At 40.6% G+C, this 22,990-nt stretch overlaps 2 protein-coding genes across 3 annotated transcripts in view; one reads left to right on the top strand and one right to left on the bottom strand.

The window, feature by feature from the left end:
• MYLK4 (myosin light chain kinase family member 4) overlaps positions 1 to 20,128 on the bottom strand; it is a 212,506-nt gene extending 192,378 nt beyond the window's left edge. Inside the window, exon 1 of the mRNA XM_088471724.1 lies at positions 19,859 to 20,128. Coding sequence (XP_088327850.1) covers positions 19,859 to 19,896 — 38 coding nt within the window. The 5' untranslated portion in view covers positions 19,897 to 20,128. The remainder of the gene's footprint in view (positions 1 to 19,858) is intronic.
• WRNIP1 (WRN helicase interacting protein 1) overlaps positions 1 to 22,990 on the top strand; it is a 99,613-nt gene that overhangs the window by 3,364 nt on the left and 73,259 nt on the right. For both annotated transcript variants that reach the window (XM_088471727.1, XM_088471728.1), the window contains 2 exons: positions 10,369 to 10,560; positions 19,903 to 20,135. In XM_088471727.1, the coding sequence (XP_088327853.1) occupies positions 10,369 to 10,560; positions 19,903 to 20,135 (425 nt within the window). The remainder of the gene's footprint in view (positions 1 to 10,368; positions 10,561 to 19,902; positions 20,136 to 22,990) is intronic.

Below are 22,990 nucleotides of genomic sequence, written 5' to 3' on the forward strand. Positions count from 1 at the left end.
CTGTCAAGCCTCGCCCACTGCCCGGGAGCAGCAGCAGTGAGGCAGCGTCTCCACCCCACATTCCCCCTGTCCCAGGTCGGACTCAGAGTGACGTCTGCACGTGGTCACTCATTGTTAGAGAGTCCGGAGCGCAGCACGGTGACTACAGGGAGCCCGGCTCATACACCACAGCATTACAGAGTGATGGCTCAGCAGGTATGTGTCTTGCCAGGGGTGTATCTACCCCTTGGCCAGGATGGCATTTGCCAGGAGCTCCAGTTGAGAAGGAGGGGGGAGGCTGGGCTGCCTGGTGGTGCTATCTGTGGCCAGGGAGTAGAATCAGGGACGAACTGAACCAGTGGAGGCGAATAGGGTGTTCCTGTTACACACAGCTCCCCCCCAGGTGCTGCTGAAGGAGCATGCGAGTCGGAGCTCAGGTCTCCCCAATCACAGCAGTCCTGTCACCTCCTGCTCCTTTCCCCTTCCTTCGTTCCCCTTCCTTCCATGGCTTGGTCCCACATCATGCAAAGCTGAGGAAGGTTAGTGTCTGAGCGAGACTGGCTCACATCAGGCACACAGAAAGTATCTGTCACCAAGGCCGGGCTGGAGACAGGAGTTATTTTTAATTTCTGTCTGAGGCTCCGCCCATTAACCACCATCTGCTGCCCGCCCGGATGTGCAGGGGCTTAAGTCTCGGACATAATACTAATAAGCCTAGCAGCACAGTGGATGGCTTTACAAGCCATTCCTGCACTGCAGTGAAGCTCTTCCTCCTCCCGAGTCGCTCATGACGTCACATAGGTGCTGCAGCCAGGGCTAGTCCCACATACAGAGGATGCACAAAATAGCCTAACACTCCAGAGGACAGTGCTGATCCGCTTCCTCGATGCGGCAGCAATTGCTAACCTTGTTGCATGCAGTAAGTACTAAAACTGCGTATGCAACACACTGGCTAATTTATGCACGCCCATCAGTGATCGCTCTGAGCGAAAAAACTTGTGGGTCCCAGGGACCCCTCACTTTAAAAGATTGGGGTCCTACTTCACAGTTTCTGGGTCCCATCACATATTATGGGAGGTGAGGGTAGGCAACAGTTGTAACAGTGCTGTGGGCAGGTTGCAGTTGGTATAGAGGGGGTTCAGGGCAAAAAGCAGTTGGGGTAGAGCTGGAGGTATAGGCAGGGAAAAGTTGGGGTAGAGGGGAGTAAGGACAGGCAGTTGCACGAGTAGGGGAGGGGTAAGCGCAAACAGCAGTTGTGACAGTGGTAAGGTCAGGGCTACTGTAATTCCGAGTGAGGGGCCGATGGTACTCGATGTTTATGGAGGTTTGCAAGGTATTATGGATGTGAGATAACGGTAGTGGGAGGCAGTGAGCGTCTATGCTGGCAGTGTGACTGCATTGCAATAGCATTCATTAACATATTTTCGCAGCAGACCTGTGCGATTATGGAGCTGCGATCGCAATAGCGATCCTTAATGAATCGGGCCCACAGTTTACAATGCAGGTAACACCCAAAATTAAGCAGTAATTTTAAATGTGGAGTTGGCAACATGTATGCTGATTTGTCTGTGTTCTACAGTCAGTGGAAGCTGAAATATGTAATGTATATACTAGGCATGAAAAATAATTATAGAAGTTATTTACTTTGTTGGTCAAAGTCATTGATATTTGTAGCATATATTTTATACTTTTGACAAACTTTCTTAATAAACAGAACTTCCCTTATATTCAAGGAAAGGTTGCTTGCTTGCTTTCTAAATAATTACATGCACAAAAATGTAACTGCTACCAATGAGAACGGTGTTTGATTACATTAAATTAAGGCCATTTAAAATCTTTCATTTGACACGTTACCAAAGACTAGTAAACACTCTGGGGCTAAAATAAATAGTGCAAACAAATGTCCCTATATACACACACTTATGACAATTTATTGTGTTGTCAATTTATATATCTGTATATATACAGGTTGAGTCTGCCACATCCAAATATTCCGAAATACTGATTTTTTTTTTTTTTTAGCATGACAGAGATAGTATAACCTTTTGCTTTCTGATGGCTCAATGTCCATAATTTTGTGCCTTAAACAAAGTTTATTAAAATTATTGTATAAAATTTTCTTCAAGCTCTGTGTATAACGTGTATATGATACATAAATGAATTTCATGTATGTACACAAAATTTGTTTGAGCCACAAAATGAATGAAAATATTGTATAACATTACCTGCAGGCTGTATGTATAAGGTGTATATAAAACATAAATGCATTCTGTGTTTAGACTTGGGTTCCATTCCCAAAATATCTCATTATGGAATGCAAATATTCCAAAATATGGAATATTCCGATATCCAAAATAACCTTGGTCCCAAGGTTACTTTACACTGTTGCCAGCACTGGCGTATCAGTGTAGAGATGCTGTAATTAAAGATTAATATATGTGCGGCACTCACGGGCTTCAATAATACACGTGACAAGTACACATACGTATTGTTTATAATATATATATATATATATATATATATACACACAGTATGGGTGTGTGTGTGTGTGTATATATATATACATACATATATATATATATATATGTATATATATCCTGGCTGTGCCTGATATTTATTAGAAGTGCTGTTGAGACCTTGAGTGCCATCCTTTCACTATATATTTTTTTTTATATATATATAACATTTCTACAACATTGCTAAATGTAACAGTGTATTAACATATAGTGGGATTTTATGGAGATACCTGTCAGGGCAGTATGTAAACTACGTATTATATTATGCTGCCTTGAGCTGTGTTAATGAATGTGAATTTTTGGCATGTGAAATCTTCAGTAGTCACTTTCCATTTAGCAGATAAACAGTTGGCACTTTCCTTGAAATGCGTCCACCCCCATCCATGCCTCTAATCCAGGCACTCATACATTCCTGTGGTTCATCAGATAATTTTTGAGGTTGCGAAAAAACTTATCTGAGGAGTGACCTGGGGGTCCCACATAACCCAGAATAAATGACAGGTGGTGGAAGCCTGTTCTTAGGGCAGGGAAGATATCAAATTAGAACAGTAAAGCAGATGGTATCGCTTCAGCATTTTGGCCAATTTAAACTCCATGCACTGAGCGTAATTCCATCCTGAACACACACACATGACTCCTGTGTTGTTTTGACATTCATCTCATGTGCACATCCTTAACAGTGATTGGAAATGAGCAGAGCTGGAGCTGTTTGTGACCTTTTGCTTTAGTGTTTCAATTGTCATTATTCAATTCAACAGACGGACTGGCACTACAGTATGTTACACAACTTTCTGTACAAATCTAATTTTCCAACTTCACAACACTACTTTATTTGTTTATTTTAAGAAGTTTATAAAAATGATGGTGGTCTGTACTATTTACAAATATTTATGGAATGTTTCTCATCTTTGAAGTTCACTTGTTGGTTCAAATGATGTGGGTTTTATACAGTGCAAACTAGAAAACAATTTAATCTTAGGTTGCAGAAGCAAACTGCATAAGTTATACTAATTTAGGATTCATATTACTTCACAGTACAACTACATTTTATGTTGCTGCAAGTAAAGTATTATATTTTGATTAGCAGCAGGTTATCCATAAACTGTTTTACAATTTCTAAATGTACACTTGTGTTTTTTACGCCTCCATATGCACATATCATTTATCTAGCACCTTCTAAAAGATAATGGCTAGAATCTGATTAGTTGCTATGGGCAACAACTCATCTAAAAACTTGCACTTTAGTAAATTAACCCCCTTGCCTCAATACACCATGCAGTGAGAGATGCCTGGCACAAGTGGGCATCTTTTTCACTCTGTGTGCTTTAGTCACAATGTGATGTGACAAAACCGTCTCATTAGACTGCACTGATTAATTTAATATGCAACACTTGTATATCTGTATGCAACTAAAGCGGCCATACACGGTGCGATGAAGTAGCCGATCCGACTGATTGATGCGATTTGGCTGCTACATCGCACCGTGTATAGGCCTGATGTCGGCACAAGCGTGTTCCCGTGGGGTCGTACATCGCATCTCCTGATCGTACTGCAAAACCAGTCAATCAGGGAATGCGATGTGTGATCCCATACAGAGCTATGCGGTTGAGGCAGGGGGGAGCCGGCATTTCGGGCGGTCGGCCACCCGATCATACTGGGTGTGGGGACCGCCCGATATGTCGGACGTCTGATCCCCTGTCGCCTCGCACGGTGCTATCGCACCGTGTATGGTCGGTATAAGACTGAGGGCAGAATTCAATTAGCCGCAAATAGTGCCATTTGGAGAAGTTTCCGCCGATTTGCGCTTTTCGCTTGCTTTCAACTTTTCTCCGTATTCAATTCCAAGACGTTTTTGCCTACGCAAAAACTTTACATGGAAAAATAGGCAAAATAGTTTCTCCACACATTGGCAGGTGAATTGGAAGTGCTAAATCGCTATTTTGGCACTAGCATGGGCTCTTTAGACATATTAGGTAGTTGGTTGTTGTGATTTGCTGACAGTTTCTTCCAAAATAGACTTTTATAATTGTTGTTTTGCTATTATGTATTTTTGTTGATAAAGCAGAATAGTTGTGTTCTCCCCAGTAAACTGTACAGCCGTAGCAAGTCCCGGGTCAACGCAGACACGTTGAGGGCGACAGGGAACGCTGCGCATTGGGGCGGGGGGAGGTGCCAGGCGGTAGGCTGTCTCTGCCGGGCGATGCGCCCGCAAAAAACAGCCTGGGGAGAACACTGGGTTTGAGTTACTTAGAATGGTGTCTCCCAATGTGTGTTGGACATCCAACATGGGTAATCCAGCCTTGTTTTTTCTCATGCAAAAACCAACCCGTAAGGAAATATATTCTTGGGTCGCTATCAAACCAAAAGGTCTTAATAGGAATGTCATTTGAGATTTTGAATGAATGTACACCTGTTAATCCATCTTTAATATTACAATAGAGGTATGTTTTGATAGCTTTCTAAATTATGCAGCGGACAATAATTCCCTATAATAATGCACAGAGCTCTTATCTCTATTGCATCTTGTTGTAATGGGGATAAACTGGTGAGTAATAGGGTATTGGTGGTCCTTCACATTTTAAAATCATGGCTAAAATATCTGCTTGCCTACATAATAAAATGTCTTCAGTTGTGTGATGATTTGTCTATCTATAAAAGCTCTGTGCCACAAGGGAGTCTTCCCTGCGGGTTTTCTGATTATTTTATTTTTTATTTTTTAACTTTAGTCCCCTCTAGAAACATACTCTGAGCCCAAGTACAAACACACTATTCTAGGTGGCTTCTGCAACTAGTAGTGACCTTGTACCCAGTTTCAGCCTCCTGCTCCAGGACCCCTCTGGCTCCCTCTTTTTCCCTTTCCATCCCCCAGATGCTGGCGACCAGCAGCCAGACACTCTCCTTTCTCTAACACGGACTGTTTTGTCAGTGTTAGACATAGGACACAGATGTTTCATTGCATATGCCGATCTCTGCCAACACAGATTCTTCCACAAAGCAAAAAACAGGAACACCACAGTCAATAAAAGCTGCAATACATTATATTCCTGAACACACAGCCCCACCAGGGACTAACAGACATTAGATGCATACAAGAACAAGCTGCAATATAAGTGTTAACACTATGAATTTATTAAAAAAACATGAGAACTGCGCTCTGATATTTATGTTGGGACATAAGGCGATGGCATATAAAATTAAATTTTTTTTTATTTATTGCACCTTCAATTAGGTTATAAATGATTGTTAGACAGCCAGCATAAATACAATAAAAAAAACAATAACATACAGTGTATATATAACTTCTAATATCTCATGAGCAAGTCTATAATAGAACATATAATAAAAGGCACATTTACTATGACAAATTAACTGCAAAACAAGGAGTTGATCAAGCTCCTAATATACAGATTAGTAACACAATGGCCAAATGTATTTTGTAACAATTAATCTAATAAGTGTACACAATTCTAGATTGGAAGATGTAGATACTAATCCAGGATAAAAAGATTCTCTGGGAAATAAACAGAAACCAATGTCTGTATTGATTTATATTATCCCTGTAGATGTAGAGTATTCATAATGAATATTACAGCCTGTCGCAAAATTGATGTGTGCTGTATTATAAATGAACACACAATGTTTCGTATTCAGAAAGTATGTAATCAGTCAAATATTCAGTTATAGACACCTTTACTATGTATAAAGAATTAGTCCTGTATATAGCACTTCGGTTGGTGAGGTGTCAATATACCTGTAGGTGGATTCAGCGTGACACTGGAAGAAGTCTGGATATACTGGGAGATCACCTAGATGAGACTCCCGTCTCTGTTCCAGCCGATTGACATGGGGTAAATGCAGAAATTACGGTCAGGCTGCAAGTGTGGAACTCATTAGAAGGGCACACACTTGGCAATATATCACTTGTTTTATTGACGAGTGTTATATCGCCAGTGCATCGGCGGATGTGTACACCCGCTATGTCTGTGAACGACCGCTATGTCTGTGAACGACGTCGTTCACAGAGATATCAGATCAGCCCCGCAGCACAGCCAATAAATTGGTGCATCTTGATGTGGGTACGGTCGCTGACATCTCAACTGAGCGGGCAAATTTAAATGCCCACCCAATTGAGATGTCAACCTAGACATATCGAGCAACCGGTTCGTAAGTGTGTACAGCTTACCAATAGGCTGCTAGGATGGCGAATCTGATGACTGTTCAGTCGTCCTAGTGTATACCCAGCATAACACGATTTACAGTGCCGTGTAAAATATTTGCTATTTTAAATACAGAATAACTAACAATAATAACACGATTTCTAACAAATATTTGTTATGTATTTTCCCTTTGTGAATGCATTGTCTAAAAACAAAATGTTTTAAGTCATTCAGGTTTATTTTTATTTATCTATAAATATATTCTACTTCTCTTAAAAATGTTCTATTAAAGGATCATAGCACCAACAAAAACTGTTCCCACTGAGTTAATTCTGGGTTTTGTGACAATGTAATATTATATGTACAAATAATTACTTTATATTCTGTTAAAATAATGTGGCCCACTTGTGGTGCCAATGATTGGATGTGGCGTTTTATGCCGGCTAGATGTAAAAAAACAAAAAAAAAACACACACACACATTTTGCTGGCTAAAGCATGTTTTTTTATTTTTATATCTGTACCTACTCTTACATGACAGTAGTGTGTACAGTTATTTTATGTTTATACTTTACAACAGGGGTCTTCAACCTTTGGCCCTCCAGCTGCTGTGGAACTATAGATCTCAGGATGCCCTGCGACAGTTTTAGCATGCTGTTATATCAAAACTGTGGCAGGGCATGCTGGGATGTGTGGTTCCACAGCAGCTGGAGGGCCAAAGGTTGAAGACCCCTGTTCTACAAGAAGATTGAAAGACAGCAGACATAAGTGTGAGACACCATCTGGCAGCATCTCTAATATTCTACTAATGTTTATGGCACAGTATGTTCTTTGATATTGGCTTATACAGCCAATTTTTTTTGACGGTATAATTCTCACACATATACGTTCTTATTGTGCTTAACATACGTTATTTTTAATTCTGCACAGTGGTGGGGCTTTATGACCTAAGTTACTACTTTTTACTTTTCCTTGTTTATCTATTATATGAATTATTTAATAACTTCTCACCTCCTTTTAACATGGTGTTAGAATAGAGTCTATTAATACCTTTCAAAGCTTCCCCTCAGCTCAGTCTATTTCTTCATAGTAGGTATGAAAATGGTAAAAAAATAAAAAACGTTACATGTAAAGGTTGCTGCTACATGCTACTGCGCTTTTCCAGTTGCCACTTACACTGCACACCTGTTCAGTGCTCACCCTGAAGTCTATGCACAATTTAGTGGTTACTGGAACTGCTGGCAGGAAGGGAGAAAATGTATGGGCAACAAAACAGGTGTAAGGGTGTGGTCAATTGTTTCGGCTAGCGGGCTGTCAAATGCCAAACAGTCAGCAGTGGCAGTTGTATTGCCCAGTCACCAGGGCCTATACAGTCTAAATGTATAGTGTTCAATACCCTAAGGATGTTATAGTCCATTGGTGCAATGATTAGACTTTGTAGAAAAGCTTTAATCCAAAGTAATAGTGGTCTGTATCCATGACACGCAGCTGGTTGTGTGAAGGAGCCAGGAGTATGCAGCTAGGACGTGGTGAAGGAGATCCAGATCCTTAGCAACCCTTTGAGTTGCTTTGCAAAGTACTTGGTGAACCAAATACAGGAAGTGAAGGGATAAGGAGCAACGTGCTGCAGCATTTATGATTAAACTGGAAAACAAATTAGAGTTGCTGTTATACTCCATGTAAACACATCTTTCAGTGCTGATTTTGTATGTTTTCCATTTGTTTTTAATGAAATTGACACATTAGCCAATGGGATCTTGTCCTAGCCATTGGTGTATGTATTTTAATGATGTGAAAATTTAATGTGTCAAAGATCTCCCAACTCCTCAATGGTCATTTATGGCTTTCTAGTTGGATATGATATTTCTATACTGTTCCATAACCACCAAACTCCACCTGTTAATTGTATTGATGTGTAAACATCCTCTCACAATACAATCACTTTGTTGCATGTCTAGTGACAAAATATGGATCAGATATCATTAAAAGGTGGATAGATTTGGAATTAATGGGAAGAAAACAGGAACAGCTGACTAAGGGCTCGATTCAATTCAACGCGAATTGAATAGCTACGGGAAGGAGTTCCCAGAGCTATTCAATTCAGCGTGCTGTTAAGTCAGACTAAGGATTTCTTCTCGCATCCCTCCTAAGGCCCGAGCAGAAATCCGACAAAACTACAGACGCAATGCTTTTTTTTCTTAGCACCGCGGAAACAGAATTGCGCCTGACATTTTAGTGGGGGAATGCCTGTTCTCCTGACTAAGCACCATGTGTGAGGAGCGAGGGGTGCGAGAACTGGCATTCTCCGACAAAACAGCGTCCTGAAATGAATAGAGTTCCTTCCCGGCATTATTCAATTCGCGTTGAATTGAATCGAGCCCTAAGATTCCTTGAAGCATTCACAGAGGGTTAGTGTAATCTCTGTTATTAGCCTATGTATGATTCTGTAGTAGGCGATGTAGTCTGGAAGCCGACGGTCTAAATGCCGACCGCCGGCTTCCAGACTCTCTAATCCCGGCGTGGTACTAATGACAGGCGTCGTAAACTCGACGTCTATCATTTACCGTACGCCGGTAGACCGACGCCCGGCATACTGAATGAGGGTAAGCCGGGCGCGGACAGCGGCTGGGGGGGGGGGGGGGGAGTGTTAGGTTTATGGCTCCCGGGGGGACTATGGGTTAGGCAACCCCCCGGGAGGGTTAGTTTTAGGCTAAGGGAAGGGGGGGTTAGTATTAGGCACCCCCGGGGGGAGGTTAGGGTTAGGCACCCCCCCGGGAGACTTAGGTTTAGGCAGCGGGGAAGGGGAGGTTAGGTTTAGGCACTTAGAGGGGGGATTAGGGTTAGGCACTTGGGGGGGAGGTTAGGGTTAGGCACCCTTAAGGGAGGGTTAGGGGGTAGAATTAGGTTAGTGATACTTACCTTAGGGACGATCAAGATCTTCACCCTTGCCGGGGTGCCGCTGTCGGGATTTAAACCGCCGGCCATACCCCTACTACACCCCCCTGTACTAGATACTGTAGAGAACATGTTTAAGGTAAGAATATCTCTTTAAAGTGAAGAGCCCAAAAAGTTTGAGCACTGGACGAAAGAAAGGTCTATTTATCGTGATTATGATAAATGTGTTTTGTGGCTGCAGGATGGATGTATTAAGACTAGAGAGAGATAAAGTAATGAAGTTGCCCATAACAACCCAACAGCTTCTAAATATAATTTCAAAGCCTGTGCTAGATAAATGACAAAAGCTGATTGGTGGATTTGGGCAATTTCATATTCACATTATCTGTCTCCAAGGCTTGATGCATCTCCCCCTGCATGTCTATACAATAACATCAACTGTTGAAATAAATTGTCATCGCGTTGGAATGTAATGACAGTTGATGTGACCTCTGACCCCTCCCACCAGTGTCAGAAATGCACAAGAGTGTGATCAGGCGGAGATGGAGACAATGGTGGAGGGAAAAAGTGGTGAGATGGGGGGGGGGAGTTGGGGAGCGTTGAGAGAGAGAGGAGAGGTAGCTAGTGGAAACAGACAGAAAACAAATAAATAAATAAACAGGCAGTGTTGGGCATTTCAGATAGTATATTATAAGTATGTATTTTCTAGCTTTCCAGAATGAACAACATCTTCCATATGTTTTCACTGAATTCTTCCTAGGTACGTGTGGTTTTTTTTTTCCTCATTGTGGTCTGTTAAAGCCCAGTTCTTATACTTTTCAGACGACACTGGCCCACATAATTGCCAAGAATACCAACAAAACCAATACTCGCTTTGTGACGCTGTCGGCCACAAGTGCCTCCACTAATGACGTGCGTGAGTTCATCAAGCAAGCCCAAAATGAGCTTAAACTTTTCAAGAGAAAAACCATCCTATTTGTGGATGAGATCCATCGTTTCAATAAGACGCAACAGGTAAACCAGACCGTTTAAGGTCATGCTTGATTGTAAATGTATCCTATATTTTCTCACAAAGTACACATACTGTAGTTTTCATAGAACTTCTATTGATTTCTCAATAACTGCAACTTGGAGATAGATGCCCATCGATGTAAATGTGTATATAGGCTATTTTGACAATACAAATATACATATACAGTGTTCATTTTCGATTTTTGATGGGGCAGTGTGCCAGTTTACAAGGGCACAACCTAAAAGGTGGAGTGTCTTCTCGGGGGGGAAGGACATGGCCTCGTGGCACCCCCCCTTTCCATCATTCTAGCGGGTGTGGCCAGCATTTATGGAGATGGGGCAGTAACACTGTGTAATGTGGAGCACTGTGGGCCTGCCGTCATCGGGTTGTGATCGCCAGAGCACATCCATAAGGACGGTGCATTTTAACTTTTTAAAATCATCCAGGGAGTGGCACCCCTTTTGAAACACACTAGCAGGAATGCTAATATATGTTTTTAAGAATTCAGAGATGGTTGGCAATGCAGTCGCGCTTGCTGGAATATACAAATGTTAATCTCAGCTTTCCTTTTGTGCGAATGGTGCGGTGGGAGTGTAAGAGCAGTGAGATGCCCGCTTTCAGGCTTCATGGTTGCACCATCAACATTTGCGGTAGCTTTAGGGTCTACTCTGGATACTCTCCGGATTTGCAATTGGGAAAGTAGCAGCATTCCCAGACATGCCTGTAACACTCCTGTAATACGCCCAGGAAACAACCCCTTTTTGCCATCACTTTAGGTCACGACCCAGTCTCCACCCTGAGATACCTAGATAATGCAAACCTCTTTTCAAGTGTTAGCAATTACTTACAGCGGGTAAAATAAGTATTGAAAGCATCAACATTTTTCTCAGTAAATATATTTGTAATTGGGCTATTGTAATGAAATTTTCACCAAATGTCAGCAACAACCCATGCAAAGAAATCAAACCATAGATATCCAATAATTAAGTTATGTGTAATAATGTGAAATGACACAGGAAAAAGTATTGAACACATTAAGAAAGGGAGGTGCAAAAAGGCATGGAAAGATAAGACGCAGCTGAAATCTGTTAGTAATTAGAAAGCAACCCTGCTCCTTGTCAGTGCAAATTAATATAAGCTGGTTCAGTCCCAACTGATGGCCTATAAAAAGGTGTCTCATTAACAAGGTGTCACACAAGAAACATCTCATGATGGGTAAAAGCAAAGAGCTCTCTCAAGACCTTCGCAACTTTATTGTTGTAAAACATGCTAATGGGCATTGGTTACAGAAAGATTTCTAAACTTCTGAAACATCCAGTGAGCACTGTTGTGGCCAAATCCGGAAGTGCAAAGAACATCATTTCACTATAAACTGGCCATGACCAGGTGCTCCTCGCAAGATTTCTGATAGAGTGAAAAGAATTATCAGAAGAGCCAAGGACAAGCCTTCAGAAAGACCTGGAATTAGCAGCTACAATTGTTTAGAAGAAAACAATAAGTAATGCACTGAACCGCCATGGCCTGTATGCACACTCACCACGCAAGACTCCATTGCCGAAGAAAAAGCACGTTGAAGCCCGTTTAAAGTTTGCTGCACAACATTTGGACAAGCCTGTGAAATACTGGGAGAATATAGGGCCTGATTCAGACTTGGGAATAGAGTGAGATATCTCTCTCAACTGTGAACCTGAACATACCATATTGCAATGCAAGGGGTGTAAATACATAAATTTTTTTTACATGTGGGGTAAATACTGGCTACTTTTGCATGTAGCCCACAAATACTACACAGCTTTATTATTACTCAACAATTTAGATGTCAGTTTGGAAACACTCCAAAATCTAAATCTCTCTGCACATTTTAAATCTGTCCCACCTGCAGTGCAGCATGGTTTCACCAAGATAATCAGTTGAGAGAGATATCTCTCTCTGGGCCTGATTCAGAGCTGGACGCTCTGACCAGAGCGCTCGCTCTGAATCAGTGCCCTCCTACCTAAAAATGGAGAGGCCTCCTGGCCGCTCGCATAGCTGTGGGTGACCGTCATGCGCATTAGGGTAACATCGACCTGTTTGCGAGCGTCCTGCGCTCGCGAGTGGGTCTGAATGACCCCCTCTATTCCCAAGTCTGAATCAGGCCCATAATCTGGTCAGATGAGACCAAAATTGAACTCTTTGGATGCCATTATACACACCATGTTTGGAGGATAAATGGCACTGCACATCACCCCAAAAACACCATACCAACAGTGAAGTTTGGAGGTGGGAACATCATGGTGTGGGGCTGTTTTTCTGCATATGGTACTGGCACTTTTCATATGAATGAAGGAAGGATAAATGGAAAAATGTACCGAGACATTCTTGATAAAAATCTGCTGACCTCTACCAGGATGCTGAAGATGAAACGAGGGTGGACATTTCAGCAAGACAATGATCCCAAACACACAGCCAAGGGCACTCTCAATTGGTTTCAGAGAAAGAAAATAAAGCTACTAGAATGGCCCAGCCAATCACCTGACTTGAATCCAATTGAAAATCTATGGAAATAACTAAAGATCAGAGTTCATGGAAGAAGCTCACGGAACCTTCAAGATTTGAAGACTGTGAATGGGTCAAAATCACACCTGAGCAATGCATGCGACTAGTTTCTCCATACAGGAGATGTCTTGAAGCTGTCATTACCAACAAAGGCTTTTGTACGAAGTATTAAATGAATTTCAGTAAGCGTGTTCAATACTTTTTCTCGGTATCATTTGACATTATTACACATAACTTAATTTCTGGACATCTATGGTTTGATTTCTTTACATGTGTGGATTGCATGGGTTGTTGCTGACATTTGGTGAACATTTCATTACAATAGTCCCATTACAAATATATTTACTGAGAAAAATGTTGATGTGTTCAATACTTTTTTTACCAGCTGTATGTTGGGCCACAATGCACATAACTTCACTCAACTTCGTAAATATTGGCACTACATCCATCTCTGAATCATAGTTTCAATACTCTTCCCATGTACAGAACTGTGCTTCACCGTAAGAGATTAACATTTTATGCAACACCTGCTGCTGATCAGATTGTTGTTGTGCTTTCTGCCTTATGTAGCCAGTGTGAACCGCACATTTTAGATGGTAAATTTGGGAAGGGCCATCTATTTTGTCTGTTTTAATGTCATTGTGTGTATTTAGTTCTTAAAGCTGGATACACGATTAGCAATATATCGCTGAGTGATATATATCACCAGTGCATCAGCAGACGTTGTTCAGACCTATTAGGATGGCCCTCCAGCACAGCTGATACCAATATATATTGGTACATCTGGCTGTATTTAGGGGCGATTCGCTGACCGCCCGTACACTTGCTCTAGGGACCCGCCGACACTGACATCTCAAAAGGGCGGGCAAATTTAAATGCCTGCCCAATTGTGCAGCCGAGACACATCGAATGGCCGGTTGGTAAGTGTATTTATCTTACCAATTGGCCGCTAGGCGTACCCAGCATAACAATATCTACAGTGCCATGTAAAATATTTGCACTTTTTAACTTAAGAATAACTACAAACATTAGTTATGCAAACAAAAATGGTCGTTCAAACAAATTGGATAAATCATACGAATTTAACCAATCTTTTTTGTCCATTTTCCAGTATATGGTCGAATGTCAATTGCTCCCATACATTACCAGGGTTTCATTTCAACCAGCCAGATTGGACAGATGTCTGACAGATCATTGTATAGTGTATGCCCAGCTTTAGAAACAGTGTTATGTATGTTTCCTTTTATGAATGCATCATCTAAAACTCTAAAATGTTTTGTCATTCATCTTTATTATGTTGAAATGGAACTCTATTTTACTTCACTTTAAAATGTTCTATTATAGAACCATAGCACCAACAAACAGTGAGTCCACTGTCTGAGTTAATTCTGGGTATTGTGACAGCGCAATATCTGTACAAATTATTACACTGTTTATTGTTAAAATAATGTAGCCCATTTGTATGTGGATAAAAAGCAATGAAGGTTAATGAGGTTGTGTTGTTTGTTTACAATTTATATAACAAATATACTGTGGATAATAAAGTTTAGACATTAGAATGCAATAGGAAAGAAGGCCCCTTACCATTATTCACCAAGCCCTCACTCATACCTTGAGAACTCTTAATAGGGTGAATCACCCAGTGAATGAACATTTTCAGGTTTAATACAGTAATCTTAAATTTTATTGCATACAATGTTAGATTAGATCGGTTGACTGTTTTATTGATGCAAGTCATATTATTAATTTACTGGACTTGTATGTTCATTTGCTAGCATGGTGCGTTCATTCACTGGTAATTTCTACACCTCTCCTGTTTTTTAGTTGTAAAATTTTAACTTTTCCATAACTTTAAAACAAAAATATATTTTAAAAGTATACATAGAAATAATTATGGTACATGTATCAAAATAATTTTGTTGTATCTTCTACATACACCATCCCCTTAATATGAGAATTAACTCAACCATTCATTCACAGGCCGATTCACCTTATACTGTATATTGGTTTAACCAGTATTTTGATTGTAGTCCCAAACTCTGTCCTCATAGCACCCCAGCCCAGGTTTTAAGGATATACTTAGTTGAGCATAGGTGACTTAATAGTACCTCCTAGTATATCCTTAAAACCTGGGCTGTTAGGGTGCCTTGAGGACCAACTTTGGGACCATTGCCTTATTGCATATATCATATCATATACAGTCAGGTGCATAAATATTGGGACATTGACAGAATTTTCATATTTTGGCCTCTATTCACCACCACAATGGCTTTGAAATTAAACAAACAAGATGTGCTTTAACTGCAGACTTTCAGATTTAATTTGAGGTTAATTACATCCAAATCAGGTGAACGGTGTAGGAATTACAATGGTTTCTATATGTGCCTCCCACTTTTTAAGGGGCCAAAAGTAATGGGACTATCAACTCAAAAGCTATTTCATGGACAGGTGTGGGCTATTCCTTCGTTATTTCATTATCAATTAAGCAGGTAAAAGGTATGGAGTTGATTCTAGGTGTGACATTTGCATTTGGAATCAGTTGCTGTCAACTCTCAATATGAGATCCAAAGAGCTGTCACTATCAGTGAAGCAAGCCATCATTAGGCTGAAAAATCAAAACAAACCCATCAGAGAGATAGCAAAAACATTAGGTGTGGCCAAATCAACTGTTTGGAACATTCTTATAAAGAAAGAACGCACCAGAGAGCTCAGCAACACGAAAAGACCCGGAAGACCACTGAAAACAACTGTGGTGGATGACAGAAGAATTACTTTCCTGGTGAAGAAAAAACCCTTCACAACAGTTGGCCAAATCAAGAACACTCTCCAGGAGGTAGGTGTATATGTGTCAAAGTCAGCAATCAAGAGAAGATGTCACAAGAGTGAACATAGAGGGTTCATCACAAGATGTAAACCATTGGTGAGCCACAAAAACAGGAATACCAGATTAGAGTTTGCCAAGCAACATCTAAAAAACGCATTACAGTTCTGGAACAACATCCTATGGACAGATGAGACAAAGATCAACTTGTACCAGAGTGATGGGAAGAGAAGAGTATGGAGAAGGAAAGGAACTGCTCATGATCCAAAACATACCACCTCATCAGTGAAGCATGGTGGTGGTAGTGTCATGGCGTGGGCATGTATGGCTGCCAATGGAACTGGTTCCCTTGTATTTATTGATGATGTGACTGCTGACAATAGCAGCAGAATGAATTCTGAAGTGTTTCGGACAATATGATATGCTCATATTCAGTCAAATGCTTCAGAACTCATTGGACAGCGCTTCACAGTGCAGATGGACAATGACCCGAAGCATACTGCAAAAGCAACCAAAGAATTTTTTAAGGCTAAAAAGTGGAATGTTATGCAATGGCCAAGTCACTCCCCTGATCTGAATCCGACTGAGCATGCATTTCACTTGATAAAGACAAAACTGAAGGGAAAATGCCCCAAGAACAAGCAGGAACTGAAGGGATTTGCAGTAGAGGCCTGGCAGAGCATCACCAGGATGAAACCCAGCGTCTGGTGATGTCTATGCGTTCCAGACTTCAGGCTGTAATTTCCTGCAAAGGATTTGCAACAAAGTATTAAAAAGTGAAAGTTCGATTTAGGATTGTTTAGTTTGTCCCATTACTTTTGGCCCCTTAAAAAGTGGGAGGCACATATAGAAACCGTTGTAATTCCTACACCGTTCACCTGATTTGGATGTAATTACCCTCAAATTAAATCTGAAAGTCTGCAGTTAAAGCACATCTTGTTTGTTTCATTACAAAGCCATTGTGGTGGTGAATAGAGGCCAAAATATGAAAATTCTGTCATTGTCCCAATATTTATGCACCTGACTGTATATGATAATTATCCATTAATCAGGACAGTGTTTAGTTAATTAATGTTTCTGCCATGATGTTGTGCAGAGAAGTACTTTTAAATAGGTAGATAACTACAACACATGCAGCAACAAGCCGTTAAAAAACCCCAAAAGGTGGTGGTTTAGCTATTGCTACATTCAACATTCTCTATAAAGAGAAGTGACTGCTTCAGTTTAGACTATTAGGGCTCAATCCTATTGGATGCAAGTTTAAGAATCTAAGTTTGTTTTATGAAACTTGCATACTTCGCCCAATTGCGTGCACCCGAGACATGCTGGATCCAATTAGAAATGGTAATTCATGGTAGTAGTTATGGCGAGGGTGTGTGACTTTTTTTTCTAGAAAATGCGTCCTGGGAGAAGTGCATGTAAGAGTGTGGAAATCATCCTGTGACAACTGAGATAGCAGGACCATATAGTGGCCATAAGGAGAGTACTGGTGGTTTTTAAAGAAAAAAAAAAAGTAAAATGGCTGATTTTTGTACTGTTTATTAATGGTTGAAAAATTATAGCAAACAAGTGTTTTTCATCAAAATACAGTCTTTACAGCATTCTGAGGTACAGAAAAATGTCTGTATAGTAATTTCTCATTGTTTTTATAGAAGTTTGTAAAAAGTTGTAATAAACACTTTTACCTCTAATCTGCAAGTTCAAAAACCCATCTCCCATCAATTACATCTCCACATGCGTGTCCCACATCATTTACATCTCCACATGCGTGTCCCATATCATTTCCATCTCCACATGCGTGTCCCACATCATTTACATCTCCACATGCGTGTCCCACATCATTTACATCTCCACATGCCTGTCCCACATCATTTACATCTCCACATGCCTGTCCCACATAATTACATCTCAACATGCCTGTCCCACATCATTTACACCTCCATATACCTGTCCCACATCATTTACATCTCCACATGCCTGTCCCACATCATTTACACCTCCACATAACTGTCCCACATGATTTACTTCTCCACTCACTGTCCCACATCATTTACATCTCCACATGCCTGTCCCACATCATTTACAGCTCCACATGCCTGTCCCACATCATTTACATCTCAACATGCCTGTCCCACATCATTTGCATCTCTACATGCCTGTCCCACATCATTTACACCTCACCATACCTGTCCCACATCATTTACATCTCCACTTGCCTGTCCCACATCATTTACACCTCCACATACCTGTCCCACATCATTTACACCTCCACATACCTGTCCCACATCATTTACATCTCCACATACCTGTCCCACATCATTTACACCTCCACATACCTGTCCCACATCATTTACATCTCCACATGCCTGTCCCACATCATTTACATCTCCACATGCCTGTCCCACATCATTTACATCTCCACATGCCTGTCCCACATTATTTACATCTCCACATGCCTGTCCCACATCATTTACACCTCCACATGCCTGTCCCACATCATTTACATCTCCACATGCCTGTCCCACATCATTTACATCTCCACATGCCTGTCCCACATCATTTAAGCAATTAAAACTGACATGTCTTTATTGGCCAAATTATGCTATTTAAACCCCTCCAAGTGCATGATTATTCATTGTGAGGGATATACCAGAGGTTCTGCACTGTGTCCCAACATTTTTACCTTAACATAAATATCTGCCTACCTTTTCCACTGCTCAGGGTGCACAAAAAAAAAACCAACGTCCTCTGAAAAATCAGTGCGAGTTTGGAATTAGATTGCAAATGTAATTCGCAGTGCAAGTTCTGCGCGAGTACAGCTCGCAGGACCCAACTCGCGCCTAATTGGATTGAGCCCATACTGTCAGGAAAAGTATAGTTATATCTGTACTACAGTAGTAGTGAAGAGATGTGTGAGTAATCAAGACTAAATCTATATCATAAAGGTATTGTCTCAAGTTATTCTACTATAGCATTTTTATGTCATGTATTTTGTTTGTGTTTTCTACCATTCGATTTGGTTGTACTCAAATTACTTCCCATTATGCAGACATGTTTAACGATTTGTTTTACTTTTTGTAAACCTCATAATATAAAACATGATAAATTGTGCATACAATACTTTGTAAGTGATATAGATACAGCTTAATGGCAGAAAGCCACAAATATTAATTGAGTCAGTTGTAACACTAGAGTACATGCCAGTTTTGGCTGAAGCTTGGATTGTATTTCTCTGATGAAAGCTATTATTGTATATAGATATAATGTTTGTTTTCATTCCAATGTTAAGTTTACAGAATTCCTTTTCCTTCCCAATAAGTAAATATTCTAATCCTGATGTTGTGGTGATACTGTGTGTTTCTAACATTTTGCTTGTTTTATTTTCGGATGGAAATTCACTGTAGGCACTCACCATGAGCATCTTGTTTGTTTGATTTTTTTTAAATTGTCAATTCAATGGTCCAAATCTAATAAAGTTATTTTAAATAGAAGCATCTGTTTCTAGATTAGTTACTATATAAAACAATTAGTAGAAGTATACATTGTAATGCTTTAGTTTACACCACAAGAGCACATAGAAATGTATAGGATGGAAGCATGGTCTGGGCTATTTGCGAGAAATATAAAGGTTGTAAATCATTGCTTAAGTTATGTACTACTAGCTGATAAGGATGCTAGCTATCCATCAACCACTTAACATTGTTGATTTACATGTGCATGGAAGCCTAGGAAGCAACCATATAAAGGAGAGGAGAGATTCATATTTTAAATCCCTCACAGTATGCCAGCTATGTGTATTATCATGTAGCCTTTTATCTCTTCACACCTATCCAAGTAATGAAGCCTGATATTACCTTTTATCTGATAACAATTCAGTACTTTACATTAGCAGAAACTAAGGTTTTATATTTGTGGTTTCATTTTTTTGAGCTGTATATACTCACTCAGGATAGTTCAGATGTTCTTTCTGCTTCCCTCCCATTTCTAGGACACTTTTTTACCACACGTGGAGTGTGGTACAATCACTCTTATTGGAGCAACAACAGAAAACCCTTCTTTCCAGGTGAATTCTGCTCTTCTAAGCCGCTGTAGAGTTATTGTCCTGGAGAAACTCTCTGTGGAAGCGATGGAGGCAATCTTAATGCGAGCTGTGGACTCCTTGGGAATCAAGGTTCTAGGAGAGGATGAGAAGGCAGCTTGCAGTAGCAGTGATACATCAGAGTAAGTAGTGGAGCAAGAGGCAGGCATTGGTACACAAAAAAAGAAGGGTCTAATCTGTCAAGTGGACTAGAAAGGGGAGGGTGCAGAGGGGGGAGGTTGAGCTGCAACTTGTTACAGCAGACTAAAAGTGTATACAGACTACTGTTCCTACTGGGTAATAAATGCATAGTTTGCCTCACACCTTAATCACAGAATGTCCTGCATAGTTTCCTGAGCTGACCACTTTTATCCTTTTGCTATGCGCTGGCTAAATATGAATACTTTGTTTTTCTATTTGTTAGTTTATTACTTAAATACACACGGTTTCTTTATTAGTTTTAAACTACAGTAATTATTTTTAAGCTAAATTGAATAATGTGCTATTTTTCATATAACATTATTACCTATGATTGTTTTCTTATGCATTTGTCAGTCCCCAGAAATATATCTTAACATGCATTTATCCCAGTTATTTAGATACCCAAAATCTGAAATTGTTTAGATTTTGGAATGGTGTAAAGGCTGAGGTGAGTTTGTGTTTTTTTGTTTTATTGATATTCATTTTACTTCTTTAGGTGTATCAAACAGTAGATCAAAATAGACCTTGTTGAACACTGCAATTATCTTTTTAATGTTTATAGCACCTGTTCTAACTGTTGCTGATATAATGTATCAACTCCATATAGACCAGAAACAGGTGAAACAATGTTTTTTGTTTTCATGTTAGAGCTAATCAGGATCTTGTGAGACTCACAGGATGTAATTTTGCACTGTGGACCTATACATCCCGGTGGTGAGGACGAACACTTCCTATATTCTCCTTGTTTGGGTCCTGGACTATCGATAGACAGTAAAAAGATTGAAAATGTCTAGATAGATACAAAATGTTAGGCAGTCAATAGGTCGACTGGGACAAAAGGTCGACATACTAAAGGTAGAAATGTTAGAAGGTTGACAGGCACCCATGGTCGACAGGGTCAAAAGGTCAACATGAAAATGATCGACACAAAAATGGTCAAAACATGAGAGATATATATATATATATATATCTGTGTGTGTGTGTATGTATATAAATAAATATTTTTTTTAGGATTAGGCACTTACCCCGACAGTTAGGCACTTACCTCAACGGTTAGGATTAGGCACCAGGAGAGAGGGTTAGGGTCAGGCACCTACCCCAATGGTTAGGGTTAGGAACAAGGAGGGAGGGTTAGGCACCAAGGTGAGGGTTAGGACTGAAAAAAATAAAAATCATGCGTCGATCATTTTTGTGTCGACCTTTTGTCCATGTCGACAATTTGTACCTGTTGACCTTCTTACATGTCTACCTTTAGTATGTCGACATTTTGTCCCAGTCTAGACACTGTCGATCTGTTAATCCACACCCGTTTTAGTAGTAATTTTTCCTGGCCATCTCATTAGAGTCCCTTGCAGTAGATTAGGAATGTTATCAAAGATAAATTCTGAACTAGACCATTAGTAAGAAATGTGTATTTCTTTTCTATTTGAAATTCAAACCCACAGTATCCTTTTGAACCAAGCAAACTCATTCACACAGCTTTCATATATTTAATACGCTCAAAGATGTATAGAATTGAAAGCTTCAAGGAGCAGCACATCTTGTGGGGCTAATGCAGAATTGAACATACACCCATTTAGCGTTAATTTATATTAATCATGCTAACAAAATGAGTGATACGCAATTTGGGCACATTGACCTTTATGACCAATGAGGTGGATCCAGGGTGGGAAGAGGTGTTGTCACGTAGTTAAGAACGTGTTTACGCAAATGAGGCTCATGCGGTCCAGCACATAGCATATAGAGGTGTCTTTTTTTAATTTTTTATTTTTATGTGCACATTGATGGTGATAACTAGTAATAGACAGGTGCATATGTTGCTCCTACAGTAGCCGATACATCTCAAGATGCCTACAGCTATGCATATAAGCAAAATAGGCTAGTTTTTTGTGTTATACAGCGTTCCTGCTAGACTGCAGACAGGACGTTCGGCATGCGCGCTCCCGAAAAGGGGGCATGGTTGCCCTGGGAGGGGTGTGTCCTTGTGACGCCTCCAATTTGTCAAACTTGGGGCGTGCTCAGCACTTATGGAGGTGCTGGGCTTTCCCCCAAGCTCTCTCTTTACGGTGAATAGATGCCATGCGCACTGCGTCTATTCACCTAGCGGTGACACTGTGGCCCGTGTTTGGGGAAGGCTTACTGTAGCTATCCCCTCACTCCACTAAGCTTCAGTGTCCATTGATTCTCTACCTGCATCAAGGTGTCTTCTCTTGCTGCTGCTGACTAAGCGCCATCTCTAAACACGGCAGTGCTCTTCCTCGTCACATGACACATCCAAGGTGTCAATCAGTGCTCAAGGCACTTCCCCCATACTCAGAGGCATGCCTCTATTAGCTCTCTCTTTGTACAGCTTAATGTCCATGGTGTGGTCTCGCACCCAGCTCTGCAAGCAGTGTCTGACTATTCAGAAGCAAGGCTGAGCTGTTACTGCCTCATTTCTTAGCACCCTGCTGTCCCAGGGAGCTCCACAAAGCTGGTGAGTGTTAACTATGAAAATAATTACAATAAACAAAGAAGATGTTTGTAAGTTTCTAAATATGTTTTTGGTATTATTCTAATCATTTTTATATCAAATCTCAGGTGTATGACGGGAGGCTCTGCACATCCCTGGTGTGTACCCAGCTTTATTCTCCGCCTTCTAGATGCTTGAATACATTGCTCAATAATGGCATGTTCACACTGCAGAAGCCAACCAGCACTTTAGCATTCAATGCTGGATGGTTGCAAAGAAAATAGATGAGAGATGACTTTCCGGGGTGGTGAGGGTTTTCAACTTGGATCTCTCCTGACACCAACA

The sequence above is a fragment of the Taudactylus pleione genome, unplaced genomic scaffold, assembly GCF_031769625.1.
Source record: "Taudactylus pleione unplaced genomic scaffold, aTauple2 ptg000116l, whole genome shotgun sequence".
Classification (NCBI taxonomy): Eukaryota; Metazoa; Chordata; class Amphibia; order Anura; family Myobatrachidae; genus Taudactylus; species Taudactylus pleione.